Source organism: Penaeus monodon, chromosome 40 (genome assembly GCF_015228065.2).
Source record: "Penaeus monodon isolate SGIC_2016 chromosome 40, NSTDA_Pmon_1, whole genome shotgun sequence".
NCBI classification, from domain to species: domain Eukaryota; kingdom Metazoa; phylum Arthropoda; class Malacostraca; order Decapoda; family Penaeidae; genus Penaeus; species Penaeus monodon.
Genome location: NC_051425.1, coordinates 4,155,440 through 4,167,939, shown reverse-complemented (window position 1 = coordinate 4,167,939; position 12,500 = coordinate 4,155,440). Strand labels below are relative to the sequence as shown.

The 12,500-nt window shown below is 41.6% G+C and overlaps 1 protein-coding gene across 3 annotated transcripts in view; it reads left to right on the top strand.

The window, feature by feature from the left end:
* LOC119597804 overlaps nt 1-12,500 on the top strand; it is a 21,017-nt gene that overhangs the window by 4,310 nt on the left and 4,207 nt on the right. Inside the window, exons 4-5 of one of the 3 annotated variants that reach the window (XM_037947443.1) lie at nt 1,799-2,024; nt 3,078-3,496. The exons of 1 other annotated variant lie outside the window; for it this stretch is intronic. In XM_037947443.1, coding sequence (XP_037803371.1) covers nt 1,799-2,024; nt 3,078-3,091 — 240 coding nt within the window. In that variant the 3' untranslated portion in view covers nt 3,092-3,496. Of the gene's footprint in view, nt 1-1,798; nt 2,025-3,077; nt 3,497-12,500 lie in introns of those variants that run through there. One more of the 3 variants, XM_037947441.1, reaches the window with a different exon arrangement.

Here is a 12,500-nt window from a genome sequence, read left to right as displayed (position 1 = left end):
CTGTGAAGTGAAAGAGGTGCCTCGGTCGGACGTTATGTGGGCAGGTATGCCGAATCTTGAAATCCACCAAGAGAGCAGAACGGCGGCGCAGGAGGCAAAACCTGGCGTTGGACATAGGAATAGCTTCAGGCCTTCTAGTTGAACGGTCCACTTTGGTGAAGAGGTAGTGATGTCCTGATGGCGGCAGGAGACCCACTACATCGACGTGGATACGTGTGAAACGCCTCTATGGCTGGTGGAAAGATCCGGGGCCCGTTTCGGTATGTCACTGAATTTTGGAGATTTGACAGGCGGTGCAGGATCGAACCTAATCCTTTGTGTCTCTGGAGATGTACCACAGGAAGCGTACTCTCGCTCATCGAGAGGGATGGGACAGGCCGTGGATGAGGCTGAAAATGTGACAACGGTGGGAGGCTGGAATCCACGGGTGCGGTCGATTGGTGCTGATGTTGCAGAGGATTGTGGTACCTGCTTCGGCCACAGGGACGTCCTTCCACTTGAAAGAAATAATGGATGTACAGCAGGCAGACGTCTCATGGTCCTATTGCTGCTCTTTAACAAATTAGTTGTAGTCGAGCCCTAAATGAACTGCGTCGATGGAAACTCTGGAGAGGGTGTCGGCTACAGGATTCTTCCTGCCTGGCAGGTGTCAAATAGAGCAGTTGAACTCAGCAATGGCGGAGAGATAACAGCACTGGCAGAGGGACCATGCGACGGCTTGTCTCGTGAAGGCGTGGACTAGGGGCATGTGATCCGTCATCTCCTGTAGGTCAGCTTCATTCATCTCCTCTGCATTGGGGATAACTGCACAAATATTTTCTTGTAGGCGGAGAAGCCAAAGGGCGCAAAGCAAGTCCAGCTGTTTCACTGTTCTGTCGGCTGCTGGAGGGAGTCTTGCCAAAGCCTTCATCTCAAGCGAGGCATCAGAAGGTCTCTGGTCGCCGAGGGACTGATTGGTGAGCTGGAGGAGCTGTGTCACTCGCAATGCTGCTGATGGAGAAAGTTTTGAGGTTGTCGTAATTGATGGTAGTGTCACCCTTGGACATCAACCACTCTGAGATGCGGGGAGAAAGTTCATCTGGAAGGGCCGCGAGGACGTGGTTGGCTTGGGTAGTGGGGTTAGTTACCCTCTTCAGGCGGAATTGCACTTCAGGAGCTCGCAGGAACCAGGTGGGAGCATCGATTGCTGAGAAGGTGGGGAGCTTGACATGCACTGCCGCAGATGGAGGGTTGTTGGTTGACGTGTCGTCGGAAGGGCGGACTGGCTGCAGGAAGGGGGATGCTGTTGCCGAAGTAACTCCAGGGGTTACCAATGTAGCCGTGGCTAACTGCAGAGTTTCCTCAGAGCTGAGAAGGATGAGTAAATCAAGTGGTGACAATTCTACAAGTGTTTATTTTACAAAAGTTAGGCATATATATACACAGAGGTTGAGGAATCACAGAACAAGGAATAACCACTCACGAGCGGCCACCCCTCGTGTGATCAAGGGGCGTGGCTCGCTTGGCGAATGACGAGCAGTCGTCTGCTCCCGTGATCATAACGTGGCTCCCTTAGCGAATGGCGAGCGGCCACCCCTCGTGTGATCAAGGGACGTGGCTCGCTTGGCGAATGACAAGCAGTCGTCTGCTCCCGTGATCATAGCGTGGCTCGTCTAGCGAGCGAGCCACGGGGTCGAGCAAACTAGCGACCAAGCGGTTACAGTGTGTATATATGTATTCGTACGTGTATGTCTCCGTGTTTATGAGCATTTGTATCTGTCCCTGACTTCATGCATCTACCCCTCTCCTCCTCAAACAGCGGCGGCACAGCGAGATCACGTGTCTGGAGTGGGTGTGGTGGCTCTGCAGCATCATAGTCATCGTCTTCAACTTCCTGCTGTGCGTGTGGTTCGGTCTCTTGTCTGACGTCCTTCCAACTGCTATGTCTGCTGTGGCGGCTTCTCTGTATCTGCTGTTCTTTAAGTTCGCCAAAGATGACATTAAGCAGATGGGAGAGGACGAAGCGTCAAGGAATGATAGACAAGGTGAGTTTTTGTTATTATTGTTGCTAGAGGGCTGTTATTATTGTTGCATGATTGTCGGTATTGTTGCAAGGCTATTGTTGTTCTTGACATTTGCTTTTTATTGTTGTATAGCATTGCTATTATTGTTGGAAGATGTTTGCTGTTTTTGTTTTAAGAACTTTCTTGTTATTGTTGCTGGAGACTCGTCGTTGTTGTTTCAAGAGATATGATATTATTGTTGCAAGTATTTCCTGCAATTTTTGGAAAATACCTTTAACCCCTTTAACCTTCCTTCCCTTTTGTCATCACTGAAGTTGCCAGTGCGAGTGTTGTTGAGGCAAGAGCTTTTTTATTGCAAAATAACCGGCATTGCTCTTGTTAGAAGACATTTGTTAATAATGTGGCAAGATATTTGTTATTGTTGCAAGTATTTTGGTATCTTTGAAGTCATTGTCTTTGACTGCGCTTGTGTCTATATCTCTTCCAGGGCAGACATTTTCTATAGCATGCCTGCCAATTAAGATATGAGTGTTGTTATCAATAATGTCATTGTTTTAGCTATCTTCTTATTGTTAGTGTGCTGTACTTCATATAATTTTTATTAGTAGAAATGGTAGCTGTCGTTCTAGTAGCACTGTTGTTATCATTGTTAATTTTAAAGTTGATAATGTTACTGTTATGTAATTTTTTTCTCTATCTTCACCATCATCAATAATATTATTGTTGGTATGATGACTGTTGTTATTATTACTATTGCAATTATTATTATCATTATTATTACCATTACTACTACTATTATTATTATGACTAGTATCATTATCATTATTATTATCATTATTACTATTATTGCTATATTAATATTATTGTAGTTATTATTTTGTTGTTGTTATCACCTTGATCCTTTTATTGTTGCTACTACTTGTGTTATCATCAACTTTATCAGCATTGCTGCTATTTTGATATTTTTATCATCATTATCACCGTCTTCAGCATTAGCATAATCAACTTCTTTGGTATATTGGCTATGATTTTACTCTTTTCATAACCAGATACTGTTTCATGTTTATTTTTCAGAATATATTGAATAAAGGACACCAAAGATCTACCAAGACATGAAATACTTGAACAGACTACCTACAAACAGCGACCGACATTTTATTAAGAAAAGTTAGATTCTCTCTCCGTCTGTATGGCTATAAAAGTATAGAAACTATGACTATATCTTGGTAGTGTAACTGAGCTGCTCCCATGACATACCAATAGTATTTATTTTATAAATAGTTATAGAGGTATTTAAAACTTATTTTTACTTTCAAGATGGATCTTATGTTTTGTATTCCTTTCTAGTGTAATATACAGCTAATTTTTCATGTTTGCAATATCCATGAACAAGACTAATAGTTAATATTTGCCATGAAAGTCTTAATGTAGATCTCAAGTTGGTAACTTCATTTTGCATTTATGTTTTGCTCTATTAAAATATAAAACGAACTTTCTTGTTTTTTATTTACATATTTGATGGTATTATAAGCGTTAGTGAGCGTTAATGAGTGTGGAATTCCCATTTTCGTACGTATGCCTTATGTGTGACGATTATGTCTGAAGATAAATATTTACTAGGTATACTTTTTTAGAAGTTGCATATTGCAGTGATAGAGTGCTAGCTTTGCAATCGCAAGGTCCCGAATTCGCCCTTGGATAGCCTTTCTCAGCTAACTTAGCTTTGAGTAAGACTGGCTTCCTGTTGGGGTCACAGTCGGGGAGAAAGGAGCTGACCACCCTAAAGCATCACCCCGCGGTTTAGTGTGCATTTGCCTCTGCGATTATGTCCCTTACGTTCATTTTGGAATTGGTGCTAACTTTAACCTCTGTCACTCTTGTTAAGAACCGTTCAAGATCAAAAGATCGCTGTTTCCAATATATTCATTATATATATATATATATATATATATATATATATATATATATATATATATATATATATATATAGAGAGAGAGAGAGAGAGAGAGAGAGAGAGAGAGAGAGAGAGAGAGGAGAGACAGATAGATATAGATAGATAGATTTTTTTTTACTTTTTTATTTATTTTGCTATTTTTCGTGTTTGTACCTGTTTTGAAGTACTTGTACCTTGTGACCAACATTTCACTTCCTCTCAAATATCTTTATAACTCGATTCTTTTCTTTTCGTGAAGATTATTGGTGTTATCGATGCTACATCAGGAAAAATAAGGAAATAGCGAATGTCTGGTGCTTTTACTTGTACATCGAGAACATCAACATCACCACTACTTATACTGTAATGACAAACACTAAATCAGGAGAGGAATTTCGGTTATCTTACATTTTAGATAACGAGACAAATTCCATACTACTGATAAGACAATACATACATAATCTCTTATCGCCTGATGAGATAAAGGAGCCACAATTTTGTCAAATAAATCCATCAACAGATCAAGGTCATCACGAAGGGTCACCGTACAGGGCAGGGGTCAAAGGTCATTACTTATTCCGTGGTCCGCAGGTGACCTCCGCGAGGAACATCAAGAAGGATAAAATGATCCCTGTTGCAAAGAAAAAAAAAAGTTAATCGTGTTTTTTTCCTTTTTTCATTGATGATGTAAAATGAATTTGGAAACACTAACTGGGTGAGGAGGAAGATAATGAGGAGGAGGAGGATAATGATGATGACATTGATGATGAAGAAGATGAGGATGATGATGCAATAACAATAAAAAATAATAATAATGATACAAATAATGTCAATAATAACAATATTTTATCAGTTACAAATCTATGGAGATAGAATAGAAAATAACAATATTGATAATGATATTGTTATTACTAATGGTAGTAATAAGAATAATGATGACACTAATAATGTCAATAATAACATCAATAATTTTTATCTAAAAAAGATATAGAAATAATAATTATATTATTATTGTCATTATCATTATTATTATTACTATTATCATTATCGTTATTATTATTACTATTATTATCATTATTATTATTGCCATGTAGTTGTAACAACATCATCATTATTAATACTACTTTCATTAATTATCACTATTATTACTATTATCATTACCATTATTATTATTATTATCATTATTTTTATTTCTATCATTATTATCATTATCATTGCTGTTGCTGTTGTTGTTTTCATTATAATGAATATCATCACAATTATCATCAGCATCATCGTCATCATCATTACCATCATCATCAATAATGTTATAATAATTATCATCCTCTTAATATATCACTATTTAATCATCTCTCCCGTTGTTATCATTGATAACAACAGGATAACACAGAGTTTATCATTATTATTGCTATTGATACTATAACTGTTAATACTATAATTGCTACTACAGCCGTTACTATCATCACAAGAGAATGGATGATAAAAGAAAATTAAGAGGTATTATAATAACTAAAGCTGTAAAATAGAAGATGATAATAGTGATGATAATTATCGACGATAATGATAATGTTGATAATGATAAAGATAAAGTATTAAAAGTAATAATGATGATAATGATATGAATGGTGATGATAAAGATAACAATTATTATAATTATCATCATCATCATTATTATTATTATCATATTCTTAATTAACGATATTTGGAATCACTGATAGGGGCAGATACTAACAAAGAAAAGTAGCAGTGCTGATCAAGGCACTTAAAAAAATACTTTTAAATACCTTGATAATGATGGTGATAAGAATGATGATAATAGTAGTAGCAGTAAAGATGATACAAATAATAATAGTGTGAGGTTGTATGAATATGTGTGTTTATTTTTACTTACCTATGTCTGTTTATATGCGTATCTGATGATGATGCATGTATGTTTGCGCGTGTGCATGTATATTTGTGTGTGCGTGTTTGCCCGCGTATTGTGTTCGTGCTTGTGCATATTCCTCAAGCATGTATATGTATACCTTTTGCGTGCATGGTGGCGCGGTATGCATATAATTTTTTTTATGTTCATCTTTGTACACGTGTATTTGCTTGTGTAAAAGTGTATATGTGCGTGTGAATGTTTGTTCATGTGTGTTGCCGCGTGTGTATGTGTGCAATTCTTCGTGCTTGTGTGTGCTTGTGTGTCTGTGCGCGCTTTTGCATCCTTACAATTCAAACTTCGGCCTCACCCCCAGCGTAGACGGAGAGCACGCCGTAGAAATCTCCGAGTTCGAGCGGGCGCAAGCGGTCGTTTTGCTGCTGCAGTTTTTCAGCGTTCTTGCAGATCACGTACTTGTTCACGGACGTACTTAGCAGATGGTTCACGATGCCGGCTTCCTTCAATCTGTGAAGGCTTAAGAGGCGAGATATTTGAAAAAATACACATTTATATGCCAGTACACATTCATTCACCCAAGCACAATTATATATATAGATATACATATATGTACATATATATACATATATATACATATATATTAACATATATATACATATATATATAAATATATATACATATATACATATAAATGCATATATATATATATATATATATATATATATATATATATATATATATATATATATATATATATATATAAATACATGTGTGTGTGTGTGTGTGTGTGTGTGTGTGTGTACATACATATATATATATATATCACATATATTCATATAATATATACGACCGAGGAGTTGGTGCAACAGCGCTTGAGTGTCCTCTCCAAGACGCAGATCCATGTCGGTTGGATGCTACAAATGATCATTATTATAACATTTAGAGGTCTCTCGCGAAGACACTCGGACCTCATTGAAGGCCACTTGGTGTACCTCTCTATGATCTTTTGTTTAGGATTAGTGACAGATAAGTGATGGATCCACCGATGCGAGTGACGTCAGCGCAGGTAAGTGCCGCAGGTGTTCAAAACTAAGGTAACTGACGACCCTAACTATGCATAAAAGCCTAGTACTCACCTTCAATCAAGAGAGTCAGTGAGCCAGGGTCAGTGAAGCAGAGTCAGAGAGCAACAGAGAGTTCAACACTGGTCATATAAGGTCGCTGAGTTACCTAGTTTGTGCCGTGGGGCCCTGACTAGCGTATTGGGTTGTATTTGTCTGTGTCGCGTTGTACTTGTGACTAGTAAGTAAACGTAAGAAACATCCATTCTTTTGGACATTGCTACCATTGTTATAATGTATAAATATATGAAAAATATGCATATATATATTATATCATATATATATATATATATATACATATATTATATATATATATATATATATATATATATATATATATATATATATATATATATTTGTGTGTGTGTGTGTGTGTGTGTGTGTGTGTGTGTGTGTGAAAAAATGTATGTGTGTGTAGAAGAGAGAGAGTGACATTAGACTTCAGATGGTAAATCCGAGTTTTGTTTATTGCTGTTTCAATATGAAGTCCTGTCTGCTTTGAAACATTCGACGTCCCACTCCCTCACTCCCTGCTTCTTTGTATTGTTTACATCTATCAGTATCCCCCCATAGCCAATGTAACTAACTAATGGATGCCTTACATGGGGTTCACCTTGTCCCTGAGCGGCGACCCTTTGGGGAAGGCGAAAGCAAGACCCGTCGACCGGAAGAAGCTCTCCTTGGCGATGTAGAGAGGGCAGCTATGGGTCTGCGGGGAACGGGAAGAGGATTAAAGGAACGTGATTAAAGGAAAAGGGAGGGAGAAAGAGAGAGATGGAAAGAGAAAGGAAGAGAGAGAGAGAGACATGGGAAGAGAAAGGGAGAGAGAGAGAGAGAGAGACATGGAACGAGAAAGGGAAAGGGAGAGAGAGACATGGGAAGAGAAAGGGAGAGAGAGAGAGAGGCATGGAACGAGAAAGGGAAAGGGAGAGAGAGACATGGAGAGAGAAAGGGAGAGAGAGAGAGAGACATGGAAAGGGATTTTTTTGTTTTCATTGATTTATTTCGCGCAGTGAGCGACAAGCCTTTACAACACAAATTAAATGCTGGCTACAGAGTATTCATGACACGCAGGTCACACCATGAATCAATTGCAGAAGGAAAGATGAAATAAATACGTGAATGATAATCAACGGAAGCTCGGGTGAAGTATTAACAGCTACCAAAATATGGGTATTGCAAAAGTATTACATCTAGATTGTCCTCTGCTAATAAGTACTTGCAGACGTCTAAGACAGAATCTCTGTTTGATATGAGATCAGCAACTTTTGGACACTCGAGGCAGTAATGCTGGAGGTGGTTCGCACTGTATGCGTCACACAACTTACACGATGAGTACTGGGGCACGTCCTCTGTCTCGCCCACCTGCCACACTGGTCTGTAGCCTAACAGCCACCACATTGTGTCTTCTTACCAGCAGACCGCGGCGTCGGTACTTGTAGGGACGAGAGGCGAAGTGGTCGTAGTGCTGGATGCTTACGCTCGCTGGCCGCTCGGCATTCCTGCGCCGGGTGGTTGACAAGTGAGCGGAAGCACGTCTCCTCCGCTTGTAGTGGGAGAGGGTTGCTGGCGAGGCGTCTGCCGCAGGTAGGGCAGGTCTACAGGCAGCTTTGGCAAGACGGTCCACAACATCATTAGCTGCTACTCCAACATGCGAGGGAATCCATAGGAAATGTATTACAAGTGCATGTCTAATGGCTGTGACTAGATGGTGCAGTATATTATTGACTAGGCTACTGGCCTCAGGTTTGGGGAGGAGAGGGCACAGAGGGCAGACTGCGAGTCACAAATAACTGGTCCATTGCTTCCGGTCCTTAAAAGTAGGCTAACAGCATCTAAAAGCCCATGCAGTTCACAGGAGGTAGAGCTTGACCAGTCCCGCAGACGGCGTCCAGTCCATCCCTCATTCGATGGTTGCATAGTAGCCAGCAGTTCCATCTATTTGTAAAGAACCGTCAACGTAGAGGGTGTGAGAAGCAGGAATGGAAGACCTTACCTTGTCAATGGCCTCTAGGGCTAGTTGTTTCTGTTGGCAGGGTAGGTCCCTCCTACAGGTGGGTGTGTAGGAAACTGCTACAGGAGGAGTTTGCCACGGGGGAGGACCATGGTCAACTTCCTCTTGGGGAACATTAATATTCAATCTTCTAAGGCCTTGGCAAACATTCCTAATAAGAGCACAGCCACCTGGTCGGAGTTGCGGGGGACGAGAATCGGGGTGAAGTGACATATTAATAAGGCCTGCATAATGTGGAGCAAGACTGGAGGAGACACTTGACAGTAAAGAATGTTACATTGGCAAAGATTCGTTTCACAAGAGGAAGGAGATGGAGCTCCTGCTGTATGTTAGCAATCCTAGTGGACATTGGGCACCCTAGAATGCAGGGCATTACCTTATTCTGAAAATTTTCTAGGGGATCTAGTGCTGTCTTGGAGAGTTGAATAAGAGTTGGAGATAGGTAATCAACTACTGAACGGATAAAAGCTGTATAGATATTTCTGGCCACGGGAATGGAGACCTCAGCAACATTGTTGGTTAACCAGCGAAGGGGTTCAAGGCGCCGTTGTAGTCATGTCAGTAATTCCTGAACAATGGGATGAACACGTTGACATGCTGACGTGGTGGGAAGGACCCGAACTGGAGCGCCCAAGTAAAGATACTGTGTGCAGAATGGTATAATGCTGGGGCCCACTAGAAATTCGGGTAGTGTTCGTGGGATTTGTAGAGAGAAGATCCTACTTTTTTTCAGTAGAGATGATGAGGCCACATGAAGAGGAAGATTCGTAAAATGAATGAAGTAAGCGCTGTAGATCTTCTGGTGAGGTGGAGTGAATGCAGATGTCGTCAGCATAGCATGTAATTGTTGTCCCTGGGATGTCAGGGAGCTGGGATATGAGGCGGTGCATGAGGATATTGAAAAGAAATGGGCTAAGGATACCTCCCTGTGGAGTCCCAAGGCAAAAGCACTTAGGTGTGCTGCAGGTACCTTTAAAGAGGACATAGGATGATCTGATGCTTAAGTATCCTCGGATCCATCGCAAGAGATTTCCACTAATGCCAAAGTCCACAAGGTGGTCGAGGATCACATCTGGATTTGCAATGTCAAAGGCACTTTTCAGGTCAATGAATGCAACAAGACTTGTAGAGGAGAGGAGAGTGTATAGCTCCAGTAGACAATGGTGTGTGCTGTGTTGTGGCAGGAATCCATATAACCTGGATGACAGTTTGTCTTGAAGGCGATACATAAGGCGATTCAGGAAGATACACTCCAGCACTTTACAGAAGCATGATGTAAGGGATATTGGTTTAAACTTGTCAGCGCCAGGCTTAGGAATAGGTACAATTAGGCACTTTGTCCAGCCTTGCGGCACATATCCACGTCGGAGACAAAGGTTGTAAAGCTGTAGAAGAGGATCACCAGTGACCTTCAGGAGGAGACACAAGATGGAGTATGTGATGCCATCATCACCTGGGGCTGATGTACTACCACTAGCAAGAGCACGACGAAGTTCATCCTTTGTTATTGGTATGTCATCTTCCTCATCTTTCCTCAGCAGGGCTGCTGACAAGCTTAGAACACAGTGGGTTGTCTGAGTGGAGAGCAGCTCTTGTACATGTGAAGGAAGGCTATGGACACTGGATTGTTGTGACCAGATCTCAACAAGATCTTGGGCATACTGAACTGGACTGTGATGGAGTGCACTTGAGGGTTTTTTTTTTACCACCCTCTTGATGAGTCGCCACATGAACCCTATGCTTGTCTGATGATTAATGGTATTGGTGAAATCATGCCAGGCATCACGATAAACACACACAACAAGAGCATTACTGGATGTCTGGTACTGTTGCAAGTTGTCTGGGGTTGGATCCCTCTGATAGACATGGCTATCCTCTATGGCCTGTCTCTCTGCTGCCTTGATGCGTCTGTCAAGCGTCCACTCATGAGCTTCAGGCTGGCACTTAATGTTTGGTCTACGAACATAGTGGCTATAAAAATCATGTGTGAAAGAAACAAGAGACAAGTATAACTTCTCAGGAGAAGTGACATCAAGTTTGAAGAAGAGAGCAGACATGTAGGAGATATAGCTAGGACAGTACTTTGGGGGCATACTGATCTGGGTATGTTGATAGGCAGACGAATTCACAGTAGGGATCGAACAGAGAAGGCTGAGAGCAAGGTGATCAGAGAAAAGAGCAGGTACAGATAAGCACCTGACCTGAGATGCAACAAGTCCGTAGGTGAGTATGTGGTCGAGGCTGCCTCCTCGAGAATGTGTGGCACCTCCTGTATCCCAGCGAGTTAGGTGGTTGTGCTGCATGAACTTCATAAGTCGTGTGCCGCTATAGTTGACAGTATAGGGACGTCCACCTAAAGCAGGGTGCCGAGCATTAAAATCACCCATATAGACAATGCTGTGGTTCATGGGAGAAGGCAGAGCATCAATATTTATTCTTCCTGGGGCTGAGTAGATGTTGCAGAGACGAATCGTTCCTTCTCCCAGTTTAACCTCCAGGAGTTGAAAAGTGGTACTGTCATCAGAAGAAGAACGGAGTATTCGGTGCTGAACAGAGGAGTGGACATAAGAAATATAACCACATAAGAACATAAGAAATATAACCACTGAAGGAGGGTGATGACAACCGTTGGGCTTCAATAAGAGACTTGAGTGTTGTGTCGTAAGTAGTCAGGTTGGTGGAGAGATCAGCAAGTGAGGTTGCCAGAGAATCAAAGCGAGACTCAATGGCATCAAAACGAGCCTCGATGGCGTTGAGGCATGATGCAAGGGAGGCACACTGTGACTTAAGGGAGTCAACAGCTTTTTGAAGTGAAGACACCTGTGGAGCTGGACTGGAATCAGTAGAGCAAGGTGGAGCAGGAATGGCAAGTGGTACACGTGTAGGTATATGTGAGTTTGCAGAGGCAAGAGTGCGAGGGATGGTCGAGCGTCTGGTACACTCCTGCCAAACATTCACTCCAGGTTGGTGACATCGAGGACATTTCCATTTTGCATCATTTGTGGATGGTGGGTTTTGACATGTCGAAGTTGATGCAACATCAGAGGGTGGGATACGATGGATGCAGGTACGGGAATCATGTGCACCCGAGCACCATGCACACTTTTCAGATGCAGTGCAGTATCGAGAAATGTGCCCAAGGCCCAAACATTTGTAACACCATGGTTTCTCATCCTGCATCTTGCGTAATTTACAGGATGGGAGGCACGGAAGAAAACTGAAGGTAACTGTTGGCGGTGGTGCCAGATAATAAAAAGTCAGTTAATAAGTGTACCATTTTGATGAAACTGGCGAGCAGAATAAACACCAGGTAGTTCTTTTGCTTTGGAGGGATCGACACTAACAGGATACCGTTAGTGAGGAGAAAGGTGGAATATTTGCGAGGCCTCTCGGAGGAATCTTGCTTATCAAGCTGCAGAGTCAAAAATTCTCCCTTTGTCACACTGTTTATAATATCCTGACGGCTCCTAGACACATACACGAAACGAGACGTCACTGCTGACATCTTGACCTCAGCAAAATTCCGATCTAGACTGAAAGCACGGT